At 36.9% G+C, this 22,964-nt stretch overlaps 1 protein-coding gene across 8 annotated transcripts in view; it reads right to left on the bottom strand.

The window, feature by feature from the left end:
- Dmd (dystrophin) overlaps positions 1-22,964 on the bottom strand; it is a 2,092,376-nt gene that overhangs the window by 679,358 nt on the left and 1,390,054 nt on the right. For all 8 annotated transcript variants that reach the window (XM_059250112.1, XM_059250109.1, XM_059250111.1 and 5 more), the window contains 2 exons: positions 16,290-16,391; positions 8,579-8,687 (listed from right to left, as the gene is read on the bottom strand). In XM_059250112.1, coding sequence (XP_059106095.1) covers positions 8,579-8,687; positions 16,290-16,391 — 211 coding nt within the window. The remainder of the gene's footprint in view (positions 1-8,578; positions 8,688-16,289; positions 16,392-22,964) is intronic.

The following is a 22,964-nucleotide window of genomic DNA, read 5'->3' as shown; positions in this document are numbered from 1 at the left end:
GACGGTAAAGCTATTTTTAGGAGGAAAAAGTGAAACATGTAGGTACACTGGGAAGCACTGAGATCAAAGCCATGGGCTGGAGGCTTGGGTTCAGATTTGATGACTAAACAGTTAGAAAATACGATTGTTTAATATCTCAAGCATTATAATTACATGGAAAGACTGACTTAGTCTGAAGTAAATATAATTGTGAAGTTGTTCAAAACATTTACTGCTATATACTAGTCATTTAGTAAAGGGTAGATACATATAGTAATGGTAAATAATTACAGGAAAGGGATATATAGACTTTCTAAAGTGACTGAGTCATGAATGGGCCAGCAATGATCAACAATGTCTAAAGCTCTTGACAGTAAAACCATATAGAAAATATACAAAGGGCTTGGGAGGAGATTACAGTAGTTGAAGTCTTTAGAAGCAGCCATTTTATTGATAATAGACGGGGACATGCCTGATCTACCCTACAAAAGGAAAGTTTGAGTAACACTTCAATGAATGAATGAAAATTACGTCAATGTCGAAGAAAAACAATCCCGTTTTTACTTCAATAGTTAATTTGAGAGAAACTAGAATTAGGCATTTGGTAGTGTTGAATATGAGTAGTGACAGCACACTGCCTACTCTTCATTATTTAAGTACAGAGTAAGACATTACCCTAAGACTGCCTCTGAGAGAGCACAGAGGGCTAGAGCAAAGGAGTGAGTAAGATAGACATTACTTAGAGGATTTCCTGAGATAGTGGTGAAATATCATTTCAGCAAATGCCATTCAGATTATAATGCTTTACTCTTATACCAAATTTGATTTATTAAATTCACAGAATAATTATAGTAAGCAATGTTGTATTTCATTTTGAAAGATTTTTTTTAATTCATATATTCACTTCTTATTTTTAACCTGAATATCTCAAAGAAAAGTTCTCTGGCAATTTCTTGTTACAATATTTTTTTGCCATATTAACACAAAATAATTGAATTGAACTTCTACTTTATAAGTCAAACCAAAACAATGAGCTAGCTTATTTATTTGTTCAATATAGTAAAGCTAAGATCCCACACATATCTGAGAATCTGTTTTCTTCATTATTGAAAATGGCTTTTTCTCATATAATACATATTCTAATTGAGATTTTCCCTCCTACTCCTTCCAGCTCCTCAATAGCTCCCCTCCATTTTTGTCTCTCATTAGAAAACAAACTAGACTATAATTTTAAACCTATAATTTAACTAGAAAATGCTACAGCTTCCTTTTGAAATCCGTTTTCTTGGAGAGTAAAGTTATATTTACTTTTAAAACTGTTCAGTGAAATTTTAGACAGCATGAGAAATACATGTTCAGGTCTTCCACTGTGAGCTGTTTAAGCTCTGGTCTTTTATTTTTTTTTTTTTTGAGGAAGTTAAATAGTGTAAGGTTAAGGTAATTTTACTGTAATTATTTGATCGATCAGGGCTGCTCTTCCTCTACCAGTTTATACTCAAAAGTAAAGAACTAATTGGGAGCTGGTAACCAAGCAATAAAACTGCCAAAAGGTTAAGAGCAGGAGAAGAAAGGAAACTCCATCATCGCAAAATGGATAACTACCATCTAAATACTGATGCTTTCACAGTCTATCACTGTCAAGGATGCTAACAACGATGCCTTTGTTGTGTCTTTCCAGTTAAGCACAGAGTATTGTTGAAGAACCTAGCCTGAAACCAGGATCTCCCACTAAGAAAATAGAATGATTTGCTTCTGATAAATGGGAACAATCCTGGGGACTGTCCAAGGAACGCTTAATATGGTCACTTCTTTTTATACAGTGTGATACATCTCCTTATATTTCAAACAAGCTTACCTCTCTGAGGCATTCTAATATGATTTTAAAATTAGCTCATTAATGACAAGATTTGAAGGAATTTTGTAGCTGCTCTAAGCTTTAAAGGATCTTGAGAATGATCTAAAATGATTTCTAGCTTTGTTAAAATCATTCATAAGGGCCTTCATATTTTAAGTATAAAATCTTTCTCCTAGTGTATTAATACTTGGGGGCAAGGTTCAAGGTTAATACAGTGTAACTACCAAAGCAACAACAATGTGGCCTTTAATATTTTCAGCAGAACAATCACAATTTTGTATGTAGTACTGGTGATAAAACCCAGAGCCTTGTGCATGTTAGGCAAACATCATACCACTGAGCTCAGTCTCCAACCTGCAATTCTCATTCTCATGAATGAAAAACCAATTTATTTGACTCCATGGGTACTGATTTGCTTTATCTGGAGGGTTCAATCAAAGCAGAATCAGCAGCAGAAACAACCCAAGCAGCCATAGGTATGGAGAGCAACTTACCCCACAATTCTGAGAGGCTAGTAGTGTTCAAGAAGGGTAGAGGGAAGAAGAACATGAAACATACACCTTTCTTCACTCTGTCCTGATCATTGCAGATACAGGAAGCCCATATTTTTTAGGTAGCCAGGGAGACATTTACAGGATTAGACTTCAGTGAATATTAAACTGTTCCCTTTTTAATTAACTTGGACCCTGCCTCCTATATATGTGGTAACATAGAATTTTCAGGAAGGGAAAAGACCATGATTGTACCCTTCTTAGACTTTGAAATATCTAGGAAAGATTCTATTGGCTCCTAAAAATTTAAAATACCATACAGAAAGCAGGAGCATGGAGGTAATGGGTCTATGTTGAGGCCCATTAATGAAAGGTAAATTACATCTATTTTAGTTTTATTTATATTTTTTTATGCTCATGGATGTTTTGCCTGCATGTACCTCTGTGCACCACATGCATGCCTGGTACCTGAGGAGGTCCGAAGAGGATGCCATGTTTTCTGGAACTGGAGTTATGGATAGTTGTGAGTTGCCACGGGGGTGCTATAAATTTAACTTGGGTACTCTGCAAGGGCACAACCAAAGTATGGCAACTTTCAGAGTCCAAAAACAGCTTTCAGAAATCTTTTCCCTCCTTCCACTATGCAGGACCCAACTTAGGCCCTCAGGCTGGGGAGCGAGCTCCTTTACACATTGAGTTATTTCCAAAGCTGCGCTTTATAGATTTCTTTTGTTTTATTTTTTTCTTTACTTCTATTTTATTCTACTGTTGGTTTTTTCATTATTCTTTGTCCAAAACAATCAGACCATAGGTGTACCTTTCATTTTGGGTAGACATATGACATCTTAAAATGTTGAAAGAAAGTGATGGAGGACCCTGAGAAAACCAGCTTTGTCAGTCATGTGGTCAGCTCCAACCATATGTTAAAAATAGCCATACCACAGACATTACATGAACATGGTATGGCCCTGTTCATAGTGACACCTTCTGTACAGGAACAAAGTGAATGGCTTAGAGCCTAATCTCTACCTCTTTAACACTTTGCTTCCTCTTACCGTAGAAGAAACTTGCCTGCTTATAGAATTCATTGGATTCCTTGAGAAAGTCCAAATCAACTGTAAATCGACTGAGTAAAGCTCATAGGAACTCACAAGGACTAAAGTAACATGCACATGGCCTGCATGGGTCTACACCAGTTCCTTTGCATATATATCACGGCTTCCAGTCTACTGTTTGTATGTGAATCCTAACTAAATGCACAACTGGGTCTCCTATTCTTGTGACTTCTCTTGGGCTCTTTCCCTTCTGTTTGTTTGCTTTGTCCAACTTTAATGTGATTGTTTCTATTTTATCTTATGTTTTCTTTTGTTATGTTTGGTTATTATCTCTTGGAAATCTGTTCTGTTCCAGAACAGAAAGACAGAAATGGAGGAAAGATGGGGAAAAACTAGGAGGAGTAGAGGGAGAGGAAATTGTAATCAGGACATATTGCATGAGAAAAGAATCTATTTTTAATAAAAGGGGGCAAGGAACACACAATTGAAAAGAACCACTCTTGTCCCTTCCCTGTAAAGTTCATCAGTGAGATTGTCATTGGCTGGGAACACATCTGGAAAATGTCATACTCAAGAGTGGAAAGAAGATAGAAAATTTAATCTCCAGATTCCCTGCAACAATATTTAAGTATTATTCCACTGGTGTTTCTTCCTCAAGGAATCCAATGTATTCTATAAGCGGTCAAGTTTCTTCTATGGTAAGAGGAAGCAAAGTGTTAAAGAGGTAGAGATTAGGCTCTAAGCCATTCACTTTGTTCCTGTACATAAAGTGTCACTACAACAGGGCCATACCATGTTCATGTAATGTCTGTAGTATGGCTATTTTTAATATATGGTTAGAGTTGATCACATGACTGACCAAGCTGATAATGCACATTTGGTGTTCTACACGGAGTGTTGATTTAGTAGCACAACTGAAATCAGACTTTAGGATATTTTGGGGGTAGAGTGAGACAGAATCTCTCTTTGTAGTTTTGGATATCCTGGAATTCTCTATGTATACTCGGCTGGTCTCAAATTCACAGATATCAGCCTGGCTGTGCCTCCCAACTATGTCAATACACCCAGCTAGAATGTAGGCTATTTTTACTTCTGATGGTGTACTTTCAGAATTGAACTTGACTTGTACTACCTCTAAAATTAATTACAGGAAGAATTATTTCACAAGTATTTAATCAACAACAAACCACTATCAACTGGCTTTTTCTGTCCCTATACAACATTCAAGTCATTTCATAGCTCTTGTCCTGACATAGTTGAATCAAATTTCCTCACTTGGAGCATTCATATAAAAAATGTTTTCTGTGTGATTTATTTTGAAAATGCTAAGTGGGGTTCTGTAGAACATGAATGTTCTGAGTTCTAGCAGCTTGTGGATAAGAAACAATTCACAGTGACATTTACCACCAAATTTGCTGCCTCTTTGCTACCATCTGCAAACAGGCCTTCAGACCATTGCTAAGTCCTGTCTGGTTGGCTAAAAATTTCCCTAACTTTCTGTAGAGAAACTTCATAGAAGCATTGATATTCTCCCAATAACTGTCTGCTAAGAACACAGAGGTACTCTTCTGGATCAATATTGCCCGGTTGTTGTGATTTCTACTTCCTTGAACTTCTAAGTTCAAGGTCAGGAAAGACAGAGATGAGAAAATGCTGGAATTATAAGGAAGTTCTGTTGGCAGTCACAACATTGGATTTCACTGGAACCCCCAATGAGGTTCACACAGCAGTAGGTGGAAAGGTAAATTTTCACAAGCAATCAAGGCCTGGTGCAGGAGTTTTCAAACTGTGTTCCTAAGATCACCAACATTGGCCTCACCTTTGAACCTTTTAGAGATACGACCTTGACTTCAAACCTACTGTATCAAAAACTCTAAGGTAGAAGGCTCATATTCTGCACTTTAGTAAGAAAGTGATGTTTTCTTTTTGCATGGTGAAATTTGCAAACCACTGACATAGGGCGCTGGGTGCAAATCAACACTTGTGACTTTTGTTTGTCCCCCAATATGGTACTTTATATATAAAGATGGCTACCATCAAGTCTCCTGTCCAAGCATGGAATGTTAACAATGTAACTCTTCTTTTAAGGGATAACCATGAGCCAAACCCTCATCTGGGCTGAGTAGAAGTAATATATAAATGTCAGAGTCTAAGCATCACGGGATCTTTAAGCTTCCACCCTCCCCCTCTTAGAGGAAGACTGTCTTAAGTGCATCATAGAATGAAGCCATACCAGAGGATGTATGCCTACCAGAGTCTAGCCTCCCCAGGATGCTGGGCTGTATAAAGGAGTGAGGACATCAAGAGAACACCCACCTCTCAGACATACAAGGAGACAGTTTTAGACCTCCTAGCTCATCAGATGCTGAAGAATTGCATTCAGATAGATTATACTAGCTGGGATGATCACAATAACCATACATCTGATCACAGTAAAAATGGAGAGTCACAGAATCAAAATCAAGTAAGTAATAATTGCTTTAGGTCACTAAGTTTTGGAGTAATTTATACAATAATAGGTAACTGAGACACCCAGATATATAAGATCATCAAAGTATTTCAAACATTTGTTGAGAGCGTGACCATTTTTCTTGTAAATTTGGACAATTTTTACAGCTCAACAAGACCACTGCATCATATTATATAATGGAAGTAAACAGCCACAGGGAAGCTTGCTTTAGTGTTTTAAAAAGGCTACTTTGAAAAAAATCAAATCAAATCAAATCAGAAGCCAATTTGAACCTCAGTCTCCACACATGTAAAAGAAAACTATTCAGCCAGATGACAATTTCAATGATTATTCCAGGCTCAGCATTCTAGGTTTCTAAGAAATTCAGAGAAAACTGATTACAAGACACAACAATGCAGGTTGCTATTATCCCCTAGAAATCTAAGAGTGCTTTAAATTAGCATTAATTTCTTGCTTGCTGCTTTTACCTAGATTTTCCACTGTGTTGTAGGATGGATAGATAGTGTAAGACACAGAAACAAAACAAATCACCACTTGATGTAATTGCATTAGAATCCTATCTCTCTTGTTTTGTAGCTTTGTGGTCTTAATCTAGCAATATTCCTTCTATTTCTTGGGTTTCTCACCTTTAAAAAAGTTGTGTATAATCATATTTACTTTACAATTTTTGCAGGGATTAAAGACCTAACGTAAAGGAAGCTATGCATGTAAGAGGAGGACTTTAAGAAACCATCATTACAAACCCTGTTGCATTATAAAATAGTCTAGGGAATAATAATCACATAATCAAATCATGTTAGAAATTAGATTTCTTAAAATTGTGAAGTTTAGATCAAATTACTATGTGTCATGAAACCAAGAATACAAACAATTCTTAATTCTGATGCTTAAACTACAGCATGAGAAAAACTGTCTTGGAATAAAAGCACATTCTGATTCCCTGTTGATACTTTTTGCTCAACATTTGTGTGTTCAGCATGCGGACTTTCAGCCCAGATTTTTGTCAGTTTGCTGGAGGAGATAAAAGTCCCCTTTTGGAGAAAAGTCCTCTCTCACTTTCCCCAACTTTGGCCGTAGTGCTGCCAACTCTCCCCAGCAGCTCAGAGCTGAGGCCAAGGTCAGACTCCCCACTGGTTAAAATATAGCAGGAATGGTGGGGGGGGGGGAGCAAGGAGCCATAGATGGTGATGGAGTCCTCATCGACAGGGAGTAAGGTGAACAGGGGCCTGACAATATTGGTTTCCTTCAGCGCTCTTCTCGCTATTTATGTAGCCTCTGCTGCAGGCTCGATATCCTTTGTGATTACCGCCCTCCCACTCAGTACCTTCCTCAGTGTGGCAGCTGTGACTTTTTGTTCTGCCCATCGTAATTTCTGTCCATACACAGACAATGTTCACTGTCTGCCATCACCTTTCTGATGTTTTCAGGCCAGACTAGCTTGCCTAGCTACACTTCTGACAAAAATGCCCTCATCCACACCATTTACCCATTTTCTCCCCTTTTCGTTTTCTCTGAAACTGTTTCTCATACTCCAGTGTGTGTAGGAATCACCTGGAAAGCCCATTAAAATGCAGGTAAGTTTGCAAGGGATAAGACTAGGGCTTTCTGCCTTCTGTCCTAAGCCACTTGGCATGAATCTGTAGACTACATCTCTCTCACAGCACTTATAATTGAGACAATGCATTTTCTTTTCATTGGCTTATCATCTTTCTCTTCCAGTTTGACTGTGCTTCATAAAATGAGAGACTTAACTTATTTTATGATGAATTCTCAGCACTTAGTCTGATGCCTAATACACAGAGTTGCTCCATCTATTTGATTAAATAGATTAATTATATTACGTTCTTATAAACCAACACTTTGAGTGTATTTCCAGTTAGAAACATCGTCATACCATTTAGGAACACAGCATCTTAAAGAGATTTTTTTTGTTCCCTGACTTTGATTATTCCTGAAGTATTCAGGGTACCTTACTTGGAAATATAAACCCTTAAGTTCCACATTTCATATGTTTATAAAAATATGATTTGAACACATTATCTTCACAGCATTACAGACTCTGAGATTGAACATGTCAATGACATCTAGAGAACAAACACCAATTAAGGATTGTATGTGGACAACTGTGCATTTGTGCAGAAAGAACCCAAAATTAGTGTTCATAAAAGGAAATAAAACTGACCTAATTTATTCACTATGTTGACAAACAAACCCTCAATGCTTACACATCTTTTTCAGGTCTCCAGTGTCATCATTACACCACCCCTTGACGTTTGTTCCTAGATGATAGGGATGTAGTGATTTGCTGAGCTTCCCTACTAAGATTTACCTTCAACTTTAGTTAAAACTACTCCCATGAATCATCTGCTTCTGATGAAGCAGAAACACAAAGGAGAGGCCTTCTCCTGGCAATTTAGTATGGCTTTACAAAGCCAGCTAGCTTTAATGTTCTTAAGGCACAAGCTAAAGTATCTGTTTAAGCCATTATGTCTTCTCACCTGCCCTCTTCTTTTCCTTGAAGTTGGATCCTCTGAAAATACAGCTTGTAAACCTCTCAGTGTGTAAAGAACCCACCCAAAGAGCTTTTGCATAATAAATAACATAAATGTTTACTCCTTTGTGCAGAATTGGAAATCAGTTTCCCTTTTCAGTCAGAGATAATCTCATAGCCATGGTTTTCAGCAAAGAGCTAAAGTGAAAGTGAGCACCTGGGACACAATGTACTTACAGGCTCCGATACTGGTCAGTCCAGGGACCCGAACAGGCTGCTTTGTCCTCAGCTCCTGAAGTAAACGGTTTATAGTCTCCCACTCAGACCTCAGATCTTCTAACTTTCTCTTTAATAGAAAAGCATACATGTTATTGATTTTACCACCCAGGAGCTTTAACTTTATCATAAGGATATTCAAATGTACCATACTGCAAATAACCTTTAATATGTGAGCTATATGATTCTATAATATTGATATGAAGTGTTTTATGTATGGAGTCCTTATCTGTCCCACGCATAAGCTCCCAAATCACAAAATGGAGACATTAATAATTATAAAAGATCAGCTGATAGCTTAGGCTTGTTTCTAAGTAGCTCTTATAACTTAAATTACTACATTTCTATTAATTTACTTTCTGCTTTGTGGGTTTATTACCATAACTCTGTACTGCCCATGCTGCTTTCCTGCTTCCTCTATGTCTGGCTGGTGATTCTATCTTCTTCCCAGTGTTTTCTCTGCGTCCCCTTCCAAATCATGCCTAGCTATTGTCCCTTTAGCTTTTTATTAAACCAATCCTAGGGATACTTCTTCACAGTATGCAAAAAGATTATTCTGCAGCATTTCCCCTGTTTTGTCTAATAAAAAGGAAAGGTTTTTAACTAAGGCATGGTAAAACTATATACAATAAGAACAATTGTCAGTACAAATTACATTTGCAATGTCCAGTCCACTTCTATTTGGCATATTTTGGGGAAAATACTCCATTACTTATTCTATCTTGATGAGTTCAAAACTTTGTACCTAATTTACCTTCTATTATAAGCAAGGAATTCTGCAACTATAACTACCTATTCTTCAACTCCATCAAGGATACCAAAAGGATATAATATTACCTGAGTAAACAGGGCAAGCCACTTTCAAACCTATAGAAATGACAGACATCTGGATGCCTGGTTCATCTGGTTCATCTGTAAAGATGGGGATTTCATCTTTGGCCTACATGCCTAGTATATCTGTCAGACTGTTTTATGAAGCAGGAATGTTAAAGGACTGTCCCACCTAGTCTTGGCAAATTTTAGCAGTCACTTGGCTGTGTGTCCTATAGAATGTCTCACAGATTTTTCTGTGAAGTGGGAATTTTGAAGGATTATTCTCCTTATCTTAGCAAAGTTCAACAGTCATTTCTCTTTGTATCTTGCCAGTCCAGTTTGTATAGTATTCTGTCAGCAGTCAAAACAAGGGCAGTTTCTTGCCCAAATGGCTAGTTTTGTCACATTTTATCACTCCATATGGAGCTTCTTCAGTGTCCATTCATTGTCATGAAAACCCCTATGCTAACAAAACATTTTAAATGCCACATTCTGTGTGTCTTTGATGTGTTTGAAGACCATATATATCTCTGTTTGAACTTGGAAACATACTGAACATGACTAAAAGTTGCTTTCTTAGTTTAAAAGTAGATTTAATAATCTACCCTTTTATCCTATTATTTCTATACCCACTTTTTCCCCCAAACTACATCACTGAATCTATTCTCCTTTGTTCAGCTGTTTTCCTCACTATGACCAATACCAATTCCAATTTGTAACCGACCACCCTTAACAATGACAAACATCCATCACCTACTGAACGACCAAAAACCAACCATCCCACCTCTTGGGAAAGTGGTTGTTGTGTTCTCTAGACTGCTTCCTATTGTTTGGGGGTGCTTGCATCTTTGGGGGACCCAGAGAAAATTGTAATAATGGTCAAGTCCTGGCTAGAATAGTCGGTGAGGCTAGATCATCTTAGTTAGCAGCCTTGAAGCTGTTCTTGATGCAGAACTCTGAGGAAACTGAAACAGGCATTCTGAGAGGCTGGATCACCTGAGCCACCCATTTTCATTGGTATTTGGTCCCCTTTCTCTAAAAACCAAAAACTTTCAAAGGTAACATACATATCTGCATTAATACAAATATAGACTATGTGTTGTACACAAGCCATTCAAAGATGATTCTTTTGATTTATGTTTGAGCAGATAAAATATATGTCATTTGTCTTGCAGTTTTTTCTAGGTTTATTTCTTTAACTCTGTACCCAGGATTTTCAAGGGGTCATCCCTTACCAAACCAGATCCTCTGTAACCTTGAATGAATCTACAGCCTTTTGTTTTCCATGGAAAAAAAGCATAAACTCTTCTGCAATGTAACATATATTTTGACTTCTATTTTGAAGTTAAGACATTTCAAAACATATAGGTTGGTTTAATTTAGCAGTTTTCATAATCCAATATCTCTCAGCAGCTATCTTTTTGTTCATCAGCAATCAAGAAATTCAAAGACAACAAATAACATACAGGATCCAGACTCTGTGTATTTCCAGCCTCTACATGGCTTATACTTTATTTTTATTACTTTACTCTTTCTTTAAAGATTTTACTTTATTACTTTTAAACTATTTATTTATTTATTTTTGACTGTCTATATATTTTTTTTCTTTTTTTTAAGCCTACACACTTTGTTAAGCACACTGTAACATATTTAGAGGTTTTTTTTCCATCTGAACCTGCTTTACTCAGTGTATCTGTAAACTTTTCTGCCTGCATGAGCAAAATCTTAAACCACCACACAAGTTATCTCATGGCATGCTGGCAGGCATTGGTCGGGAGACTAGTGTCTCTATACAACACGAGTGGCTGTGGGATTAGGAAGCCATATTTGACTCCATTTTTGTGTGTTTGGAAACTTTTTAAGATTTCTTAGGTCTTATGTGAAAATACATGGCCTCCCATTGGACACCATTTGTAGTGAATCTTTCTCTGTCCCACTAATCAGACCCCAAGTCATGACATGGTGACTTATTATTAATTATGAAAGCTTGGTCAGTAGCTTAAGCTTGTTTATAACTAGCTCTGGTAACTTAAATTAACCTATTTTTATTAATTTACTTTCTGCCTCATGGCTTTATTATCTTTACTCTTTACTGCCCATGCTAATTTTCTGCTTTCTCCATGCCTGGCTGGCAATTCTGCCTTCTTGCCTTCTTCTTCCCAGGGTTCTCTCTGCCATGAAAATCCTGCCTAGCTGTTGGCTGTTTAGCTTTTTATTAGACCAATTCGAGTGACATTTCTTCACAATGTACAAAAAGATTATTTCACAACAGTTTTATTTGATTTTTTTTTTACTTTTGATTTAATTAATTTTTTTTCATACAAAGTCTCATATAGTCAAGGGACTAATGAATACTTGGGGCTAACTTTGAACTTCTGATCTACCTGCTTTCCATTCCAAGTGCTTGGATTGCAGGCATATATTTGCATGATCAGTTGTATGTGGACTCAAAGAGCATATCCAGACCTTCATAAATACTATGCAAATACTCTATATCCCCAGCTGTCATATGAAGCATTTGAATAAAAAACTGAAAAATGTGGAAGAATCAAAATTTGTAAATTAGTGTTATTTTGTAGAATGAACAATAGCACATATTGAAATATCACATCACTTGAAAATATCCATATGATTGTCAAAAAATTTGTTTACAATTTTTCTCAAAAGACTACTGCAATTGTAGGTTAATTCTCATGTTCAAATATTATGATTAGCATTTATTCTCTTTTAAGAATTATTTTATTTCACATTCATTTATTTGTATAAGTGTGTGTGTGTGTGTGTGTGTGTGTGTGTGTGTGTGTGTGTGTATCATGTGTTTGCAGATACCAACAGAGGCCAAAAAGAGTTATCAGACTTTCCTAGAACTAATGTTAGAGGTGATTGCAAGCCAATTGAAGTGGCTGCTGGGAACCATATTCTGGTCCTCCAGCAGAGCATCAAGTGGTCTTAACCTCTGATCCATCTCTTGCATTTTTGAAAATCCAAAAGAAATCCTAGTAAAGTTGACAAAGTGAAGAAAACAGGGAGGAGACTAAGTAAGTCTCAATCTCAACTTAGTTTAGGAAAGGAATATAGCCATTAAGCCAGACAATGTTTTTGAAACAAAATGTGGAGGTATCAAAAGACACCTAAGAAATGGACATTCTCCAATGTTTCTTTAATGATAAAATCTGAAAATGGTAGACAGACCATCTACATAAACAACTAAATATTACATAAATATCCTTGAGGAATATTGATTTTCTTTTAAAAAGATACTTATTTTTAAAACTAAATATGCATATATCTATTTGTGCATGTATACCAGAAAAGGGTGTCAGATAGCCTGGAGGTGGAATCACAGACAGTTGTGAATCACTCAATATGGATCCTAGGAACTAAGTTAAAGTCTTCTGGAAGAACAGTAAGCATTTCTCCAGCCCCCTCATTTTTCTTTCTAAGAATATCACTCTGCCCACTATTTGTTATTTCCAAATACATTCCTTTCAAAGGTAATACAAAACAAATTTGCCTTATCAAAATGTATTCCAGACTGAGAAGACCAGTTTTCCTTCCAATAAATGCATAAGAAGGTTCAAAATTAAGGAGAATATAGAGCATTTTCATAATTTAAAATATACCGCATATGGGCCCAGTGTTGAAAATGGCTTTTTTCCCATAGAGTGATGGATCACCCTTCAGAAAAACCAACAGTAAACTTCAAAGAGGAAACATTCAACTTATGCAGAGATCTAAGTAGTCCTCACAGCTTTCTGACTTGACTGTTAGATGTCATGTTCTGAACTGTGAGAGTACTTTTGTGAGATTTTAGTGCTTCAGGATACTACAAAACTGCAGCTATTTTTTGAGTGTTTTCCAGGTGGTGGTCCACATAAGAAGGCGTGTCTCTTAAGTAGAATAGTTGCCTAACACATACAGTGCCCTGAGTATTCCATGCCTAGTATGGCAAAACAAAACAAAATGTTGAGTCAATCGTTTCTGTATATCTGACACCTACAAATCAGTCATTCCCCTTATTCCTATTAACCTGATATTCTGCGTTCTCTACAAATCGGGGAACTGTAGACATGGTTTTACGCCATTTCTACCTCTCCCAAATGAGCTGACTACACAGGAAATGGGGAAGCAGGAAAAGTGGTAAGAAAAAAATAATATTGACTAACAAGATGGCTTTAAGAAAAGTGAGGGAAAAGATAAGCTGTACGGCTTTGCTCTTTCTTGTGTTTCTGTCCTCCATTGTCTTCACCAAGGAAACAGCAGAACGGGATAGAGCCAGCCATAGAGCCCAGTTCTCATTTCAAATCAACCTTGGGATTGAGTGTATAGGTGGAAGTGAGATTAAGTTTGATTATTTTATATATGAGAAAAGCAAAATTGTCTACATCTTAAAGGAAGGATTTTTCTGTGTATTATGCAAAAGCAGGAAGTAAAGCAAAATTAAATCCACATTTGAGATTTATAAAAAAGGGTGTTAAACCTCAACTCATTGTCATACCCATATGGCATTAAGTTTTTGAGCATCCATGATGAATAGATAGAATGGACTTATCTGTTGGAGGCACAGAGGTCCTTGTACCCACAGAGATGCACTAAGAGAACCAGGAATGTTAATCATGCAGGGATGTCACTCAATGGATGGGGTACAAATCAAATACCTGGATTCCATCCAGAAAGGCCAGAGTGGAGGTGGTTTACTACATGGTGACCATTTTGCTATACAGCCAGAACTCACCCTAATTCCCCAGAATGGCTATCTCAGACTCTTCTTCCCTCCATAAACCACTACCCATCTTTAGGGTACATGTCACAAGTACATTATGGCTTGCTGACCTCTATGTTATAGATCAGAGACCACACTATATTCTAGGTCTTTTAGCTATAGAACCTACCCCCATGGTCACATATAATTTGTAAAAGAGTTTCTATGTAGTCACACCTTAAGCTTTCTTGTATACCTGGAATTGGATTGATTGTTGTCTGGAAAACTTTTCCCAAACTGTACTGTGTTTTAAATTTGTTGACAATGTCTCCCATGGGGAGTCAGCAGAGCCTGGTACACTCAGTTGAGGCAGGTTCAAGCCCCTCCTTCCTGCACCAAGGCTGCACAAATTGTCTCAACATAGACACTAGGCTCCAAAAAGCCGGCTCATGCACTAGGGATGGGTCCCATTCCCACTTGCCTTGGGGGAGGTGGGAATGGGGGTGGGTTGGGGGGAGGGCTGGGGAGGGCTGGGGATGGGAGAAGGGAGGACAGGGGATTCTGTGGTTGGTATGTAAAATGAATAGAAAAATCTCTCAAAAAATTAAAAAAATGTTGATAATGAACCACCTGGTATTAGACTCCTGGAAATCTGATTCAGGCTGACGAAATCAATCTTCACCGTGTTTTCATTCTTATCTCTTCGAGAGGTTCACTTCCCTGTATAACACCTGCAGCAACTCCCATGCTTATCCACTAGTCCATTTGTTTATGTCTTGGCTCACAGGAATGAGGGTCTCTGTGGTAACTACTGTGGAGACATTACCACTTTGCTAACTAACCTGTATACCTTTTTGAAATTGCTGCTCTCAATACTGCCTCTAAGTCTGCAGTCCAAACCCCCAAAAGGCTTATTTTATTTTTAAAAGGATCATATCAAACCTGAAACTATGTAAATTGTTTTCCTGGACTTCTGGAGCAGATAAACTTTTATTCTTGAATAAATGAATTTTAATATTACCAGAGAAATCTGTGCTTTTTTGCAACTGGTGTTTTATCACTTTGTTCAAAATCCAACTTTAAATTTATTTAATGAACATTCCCATGTAAGCTTTAGGTAAAACAAACAATTCTGAAGAACTAAACCTTGGCTCAAGTACAAGAAAACTAAGCAGTGAGCTTATAGACAGGGTCTAAGTTCTGGTAATGGTATTTGCAAGGACAAACTGCTGCTGTATAATGAGGTTATTGACCTGCACAGTTTTAGAATGGTTTTGAATGTGATTGTAAGGCTCCCTAAATCTCAGCCAGCAACATTAGCTGAGAAACCAAAACTGATCAATAAATAGCCGCCATTTACAGGCTCTCAGGCACCTTTATCACAGTGGATGCCATTACAATTTTGGCCAGATACAGAGAATAAGGTAAACTCTACCTAACATCTATCATTTATCACTGGCTTCTCATTTGCAAATGGGAAACAATGATTAGGTGTTTGTTTGTATGTAACTGACCTAGCTTTCTCTTTCTCTTCTCAGGTAAGATCCTGTGATTAAATGTACCCTGGACTTCAAAATATACACACAGAAAGAAAGGAAGTGGAAAGCTTTCACTCAGGCCAGCTTTTTACTGAAGAAAAATGCAATTACATGACATTTCACTAAAAATTTCTGACCTAATAAAGTACTAAAGCCTGAATGCATGTTTTTTTTTCTTTCAAAAGATAGAAGAGGAGAGCAAGGAAAGGTCATAGACCATATTGTGATTCTTTACAGCTGATGCAGACAGTGTGATGCAATGGCTTGCTGTAAATTAAGCCAAACAACATGAAGAGTATCAAGGCTGGCAAGCAAAGCAATAAAGCCCAAAGAATTTAATCTACCTTGAAGGTGGTACTACTTTCTGTATTGATGGTACCACACCAGGGCAGAAATGAGTCCTTTAATGCAATGACTTGTTAATAGGCTTAAGATCACACTATATAAATAGGATATGTTGACCAAAAAGACAGCTTTACCTCTGCAATTGTAGTATGGCAAATATTTCCTTACAAGTCATTCCAATGATTATAAATAGACCTTGTCAATGGCAAGTGTACAACAGGGGAAGTATAACCCATTATGTGGTAATAGAAATTACTAGAGGTTGCTTCATTACCTTCACTGGCTGAGTGCTTGGTTTTTCCTTATACAAATGCTGCCCTTTAGACAGAAGTCTTTCCACATCCGGTTGTTTAGCTTGAACTGTTACTTCAGTTTCCTGGGGAAAAGAATGCATACAGTGCAGATTAACTTCACAGTTAGCAATAAAATTACTAAATTTAAATATATCCTTGGAGACTCCACATGTGTTGCAGATCAATTTCTGCATGGTACACAGGGGCAGAAAAAAAGGAAGCTTTTGATGCAGAGAAAATAAATAGAGGTTCTTGTGAAATATACTAACATTAAAACAGTCCAAAATCTTGAATTGTATCATGGTAATATTGTGGACACACACAGACATTGTGTATTTTTTTAAAAAGCAAAATGCAATAATGAAAAATATAATTTATCAGTATACTTGATACATGTAAACACCAGATTTAACATCAATAATATTAATAATGTTAATGTTTAATATACCTGACATCTCTCTCTCTTTCCCACTCCACACTCTCTCTCTACTTGTGAATGTATATGTAAGATAAACCAAATAACTCTTTCCACATCACTGTTGAAATGAAGTTTATTTCCAAAGAATAAACATTAAGCACAATACCAAAGATTATCATTTATTAAGTAGTCAAATTAAACAGGTTTTTTTTTTTTGACGAGGGATTAGATAATTTTTTATAGCATTTGTTTTTCCATTGCCTTGGTACCACTGAAGCATGGCAGAAAAAACAAGCACCCCTTTAGGTATATGAATAGAAAGTGTTTTGTTACTGACTTCTGTCTAGCTCTTAAAGAAACAACAAAAGAAATGGGAATAATTGAAACTGAAGGAAGTGAAGTTCACTATCACAGAAGACTTTTTGTATGGAACATTTGTTAAACACTGGGGTGGTGTATCGATTAATCAATGTCATGTGTCAGTCAGGGCCTGGGCAACCTGCCTCAGAGCTGCTTTTGATTAACTAGCATTCTTGTCTCCTCTCTCCTCTTCTGGTGCCTCCTGGCACTGGTGTGTGTACATGTTTTCTGGCTTTAGCTTCCTCCCTACACTTTCCACATGTTCCCACTCAGTCCACAAGGGTGGAAACCTGTGAACTCAAGTTACTATAATCTGATCATACACAGCAGGATATCCTGAAATATATGAGTGCTCCGGACCTGCTCTTGAAAGACTGATTGTCTTGTTATTATTAGAATAACTACAAGTGTGAGTTGGGTGTTTTGGTCAAAACTGTACTTATCATTAAGAGTATTTGCTGTGTATGAATAAGAAACCACATACTTCACTCTCCTGGAACAGCCGATCAGTGCTCTACCAAACACTGCCACAAAGGCATTGTGCTTTCAAGTAATTCTTTGATAGTAATTCTTTAATAGAAGTAGAATAGTTTCCATCTCAGATCAGTAACAAGACACATCTATTTACAGGCACTCGTTTCTTTTTCTTTTTTCTTTTTTTTTTTTTGGTTTTTCGAGACAGGGTTTCTCTGTGTAGCTTTGTGCCTCTCCTGGAACTCACTTGGTAGCCAAGGCTGGCCTCGAACTCACAGAGATCCGCCTGGCTCTGCCTCCCGAGTGCTGGGATTAAAGGCGTGCGCCACCAACGCCCGGCATAAGGCACTCGTTTCTTAATAGTACTCCCCAAACCACTCATTCTCCCTTGAATGTTACACTTACAAAACATTTTGGTGCTATGAACTGCCATTCTTTCTAAAAATAATGTGAAAAAATAAATTATTCTAAAGAGAGAGCATATTATTAGCAATATCAAAATATGTTAAAAGAACAACGCAACCACATTTTTCATCTGTATATGTATGATTGGTGTGTGCCATGCATTAACAATATAAGTCTATGTACTGTGAAAGAGCATTTTTTGGAAAGAAGCTATATATGCTAAGACTGATTAACTGATTAGAACTGCAGTGACGTGAATTGTTGTTCCAATGTTACAAGTTCCAATGTTGTAAGCCTAATTACCGTATGTTGTGCTAGTTTTAGTCACCTGAAAATTCATCCATTGCCCACTTCTGTGTCAGAACTAACATCCTGTGACTAATAGATAAAATAGATTAAAAAAAACTTTTAGAATCTATTAAATTAGCAGACCATTAGCTTCCACCAACCCCAAAGCTAAGACGGTCAAGATAGCATTTGAGGCTTATAGGGGAGATTACCCTATCTTGCTGTGACATGTTTACCTGATGTACCTATCATTGTATTTTAATATTGCCTTGATTTATGACTTTCCTTGTTATGGTAGTATAATACCTCATGAAACTGCTTCCATGTGGGAACATGGATCTGGGGATAACCTACCTAGCTTTATGTTTCCTGGGCCATGGTCATTCAAATTTGGATACAGAACAAACATCTCTTATTCTCTTTGAAGTGAGATCTGTAGCTTTCACATCAACAGTAGCCTATCTAAACTACATGCACATTTTACATTGGAAATGAATTACCTTGAACCAGAATCACTGGCGTTTATTCTACTTGACATAGGAAAAGTAGTTCTTAATGTATGTTTGTCATTTTAATAGAGCACTAAACTTGGAGTGGATGGAGGACTATAATTCACATTAACACCAGCAGTTTCTAATATACCCACAAACCTGCCCTGTTTTAGATAAAAAGACATCCTTCTTTCAAACACTCTCATTTCTCTTTTTCTTTACATACTAGGCAAAGAATAACAAGATGAACCACAGATTCCTTCCATTGAAATATAAGCCCCAAGACACAGATAAAAGCTGGTATTTGTTACATTTAACACAATTTTCATTTCATAATATTTATATAGTTTTGCACTGGTAACCAACTTTCTCATATTATTCCTATCAATATTTATTTTAATAAGACATTATTATTACAATATAATCTATGTAAGAGTGGGTCTGTGAAATTTCTTTATGGATGGGAGAGGAGCTCTGGGGCCCTGCTCCTTCCTAGAGAGCTATTAGCCACTAAGGGTTGCTAGGTGAGGGGGAATCATACTCTTCCGTGTAAGATGTTCATGCTTCAGTGGGTTGTTCCACTTGTTCTCATGCAGAAGGCACTAGTCATACTTAATGTGTCAACACAAACATACACACAAGCGGGGGAGACTAAATGGAAAGGCTATTTGTTGGAAGAGGTATTGTGTGGCAGTGCGAAATTATAAGAGGTGGGGTGTGTCAGAACTTGGTCCAAGAATGGAAACATATGAGGGGAATTCTGAGTGCTTGTGAGACTGCTTCAAGAACACAGAACAAGAGTCTTATGACCTCAGTGTCTTCAAACACACAGAATTGTTCTTTGAGTGCGCATGTGCTTTCATGCCCCTTCCAGGTGCAGCAAATAGGAGTGAGTTTACTTCAATTATTCATTACAACTGGCTTTTGTTATTTACATGCCTCTATGGAAAAACATGATTTTGCCACGTGTGGCTTGTCCTTGTGATTATAGACAGCTTGAACTCATGAAAATTTTACTTAGGTGATCTTAATCCTCAGGGTGTAGATTGTCTAATGTTCGGAATAAAGTTAGATATTGCATGAGACTTCAGTCTGCCTCATTTATTGCCTTTGTTCTCTCAGGTCCCACCACCTCTAGAGAAGTAAACAAGTGGTGTCATGAATCAGAAACCGAAAGTCAGGTATAAGAGAGTGGTATCCCTCCAGAAGGAGATGAGTGAGAACAATGAGGCGGAATCCAGGGAAGGCATTGCCTTATGTTGAGTTTGTGTATCACTTTTCCAAGAAAGAAGGAGCATAAATATGCAAATCACAACTATTAGATTGTTTGCAAGTTGTTTAAGATTATAATCCTTGGTTTCTTGAAGAAAGAAATTTCATTGAAGAATTATGGTATAGGGTCTGAAAGAATATTGAAAAGGCATATAAACAATGTGAAAAGTTCAATTTTGGGTCACTTGTCCATTATTTTTGACTGTTATCAAAGTGCTTAAGGAAGATAAGGAGAATACTAATCACGGGGAAGAAATAGTTAATATCTTGGATGAATATAAACTGGATGATCAAACCTTAAAATTAGTAAAAGAAGCAAAAGAGAAGGTGTACCAGGCATTTTCATTTTGGCCACCAACCAACTCCCAAATCATGACAAGGAGACTTAATTAGTTATAAATACTCACCCATATCTTAGCTCTTATTTTAATCTGTTTCTCCTCACCTATGTTTTGCCTCGAGGCTTTTTACCTTTTCTTTCTATTTGTCCTACTTTTCCTGCTTCTTCTGTGTCTATTTTTCTGGTAGCTGCCTGCTTGGCTGGCTAGCGCTGGGCATCTCCCTCTCTTTCGCCCGAGTTCTCTTTGCCTTCTCTTCATTCTTGTTCTTCTCTTGTTCTCTCAAGGGGAGATTTCTCCTCCTATTTATTCTTTGTGCCCTCTAGCCCTCCTTTCTCTGCCTAGCTATTAGCCATTTAACTCTTTATTAGACCAATCAGATGCCTTAGGTAGACAAGGTGAAACAAATGCAACACATTTTTACATAATAAAACAAATGCAGCATAAACAAATGTAACACATCTTTACATAGTTAAAGTAATTTCCAAAACAAGAAGGTTTTCCCCATTCAAGCAAAAATCAAAAGTAAAATTATCGCCACCAATATCTATGCCAGTGATGACTTCCTCAGCTCCCTTTAAATATATATCCTCCATTGCCTGAAGATGATCCTGAAGCATGGGGTGAGGAATTTGACATTCACTCTAATCTTGAAGTCTCCCCACTTTTTGATGAGGACTTAGAAGAGCCTATGAAAAAGATATATATATATATATATATATATATATATATATATATATATATATATATATGAATTTATAACCTAGGCAAACTAGGGCATGGCAGGGAAAGAGAATTCATTTAGCAAGTTGTCCCCAGCTTCGTGAGCTGTGCTTGGGTACTTCCAGTGCACCAAACAATCTATTTAAAACTCCATAATGAAAAATGGTGTTGGACAGTCCTTCCATACTATCTTGAGAGGCAAGAAAAGAACTATAGCTATTTCAATCCAGACTATAAGAGACATTTGTGTATCATGTGGATCCTCCACTTCCTATAAACTTAATTATTTCCCCAACTAAATAGTCTCCTACAGGTATTATAGCACAAGAAGATTAAACCCTTGGGACGGGTTTATTTACACTATAAGTACCCTAAAATACTAACTGCCTACCTTACTTGCTTAATTAGTAAGTCAGGGGAGCACCTGGTGTCAAAAATTGTGTGGATTTTGATCCTTGGTATATTATATTACCCTTAACTAAAAATCAGGTTTTTTGGAGTGCTATAGCACTCTACAGATTTTCAAATTTCATTTGCAGATTATTATGGAAGTATAGGAAATCATTAATCCAACTGGCAGGCTATGAGATTTTTCTCATATGAACTGAATTCATGATTATAAAAATTGTCCATCCTTATCCCATTCCACAGGTAGATATTTATTTTATTGATGGCTTATCTAAGGGTATAGGAGAGACCACGGTCCAGATAGATATTCATCAATCTATTAATACTTTTCCTCAGCACAACAGGTGGAACTGTCTGTTTTGATTCATTTTTACAGATAATTCATTTACAGTTAATTCATAAACCCTTAAATACAATTTTAGATTCTGCTTATTTTCTGGGGTTATTTCCAGCAATAGAAACTGATTGAATTTTGTCTTCACATTCTGTTATGCTTCCATTACTACAGGAACTACAACATATGATTAAAACCCACACACATCCTTTGTTTATTACTCATACTCATGCATACTCTAGCCTCCCTGATTTTATTGCAGAGAAAATAAGCAAGCTGATGCATTTACCTTTCCTATTCTTACTTCCCCAGAAGAAAATTGGGATGGGGTATACACCTGTCATTGCAGATCGATACACTGAAACATTAGAGATTCCTCTTTGGCTTCTCTGGCACAGGGCCATCAAGGACAATGGCAGAAGGAAAGGCAACAGTGTAAGTCACCAAAAAGATAGCAAAAGTTCAACTAAAGGGCAAAAGGAGATACCAGCCATATCATCAGAAGTCAATTTTGACCCCCTGGGACCAAGTTAAAGCCCTGTGCACTAAGGGAGAAGTTATTCTATGAAATGCACAGAGTCCTATGTTACCTGAGAAATTTTTTGTTGTTTTTTGCTTTGATCTGTGTATCTGTGTATCTGCAGTGAGTGCCTCTGAGCATGTGTATTGGTCAATTTCCTCATCTTCTTTTGATTTAACTTGTAGATTGGATGGATCCAGCTCTTTCTATCTTTTCTAATGACTCTGTATTTAAGACTGGACTTTGGGACTATAATGGCCTCATTCATTCCTCTGAAAATGGGACTGTGGTTAATTTTTCATTGGGATTTAAATTACTTCCTATTTGCATAGGACATAATAGCATTTGTATTCCTATTATAAGGCAAATATGGACTTATGTGGTATAAGATATAAGAATTTCTAATATATATGGGTCCCTTTTCAAGCTATTCTCTACATTTTTCTTATCAATATAATAGTGTAACTGATAGATAGTATTAGACATAGTTTGGATCTCTGTTATTGGTGACAGGGTATTATAAACAATGTTTTCATTGTTCTAATATTATAATTTGCTTGCTTGTAGGATACTCATGCATCAAATGACAAATAGCTTTATCTACAGCTTCTCAAATCAAAACCAT

The sequence above is a fragment of the Peromyscus eremicus genome, chromosome X, assembly GCF_949786415.1.
Source record: "Peromyscus eremicus chromosome X, PerEre_H2_v1, whole genome shotgun sequence".
Classification (NCBI taxonomy): Eukaryota; Metazoa; Chordata; class Mammalia; order Rodentia; family Cricetidae; genus Peromyscus; species Peromyscus eremicus.
This window is presented reverse-complemented; position numbering and strand designations above follow the sequence as displayed.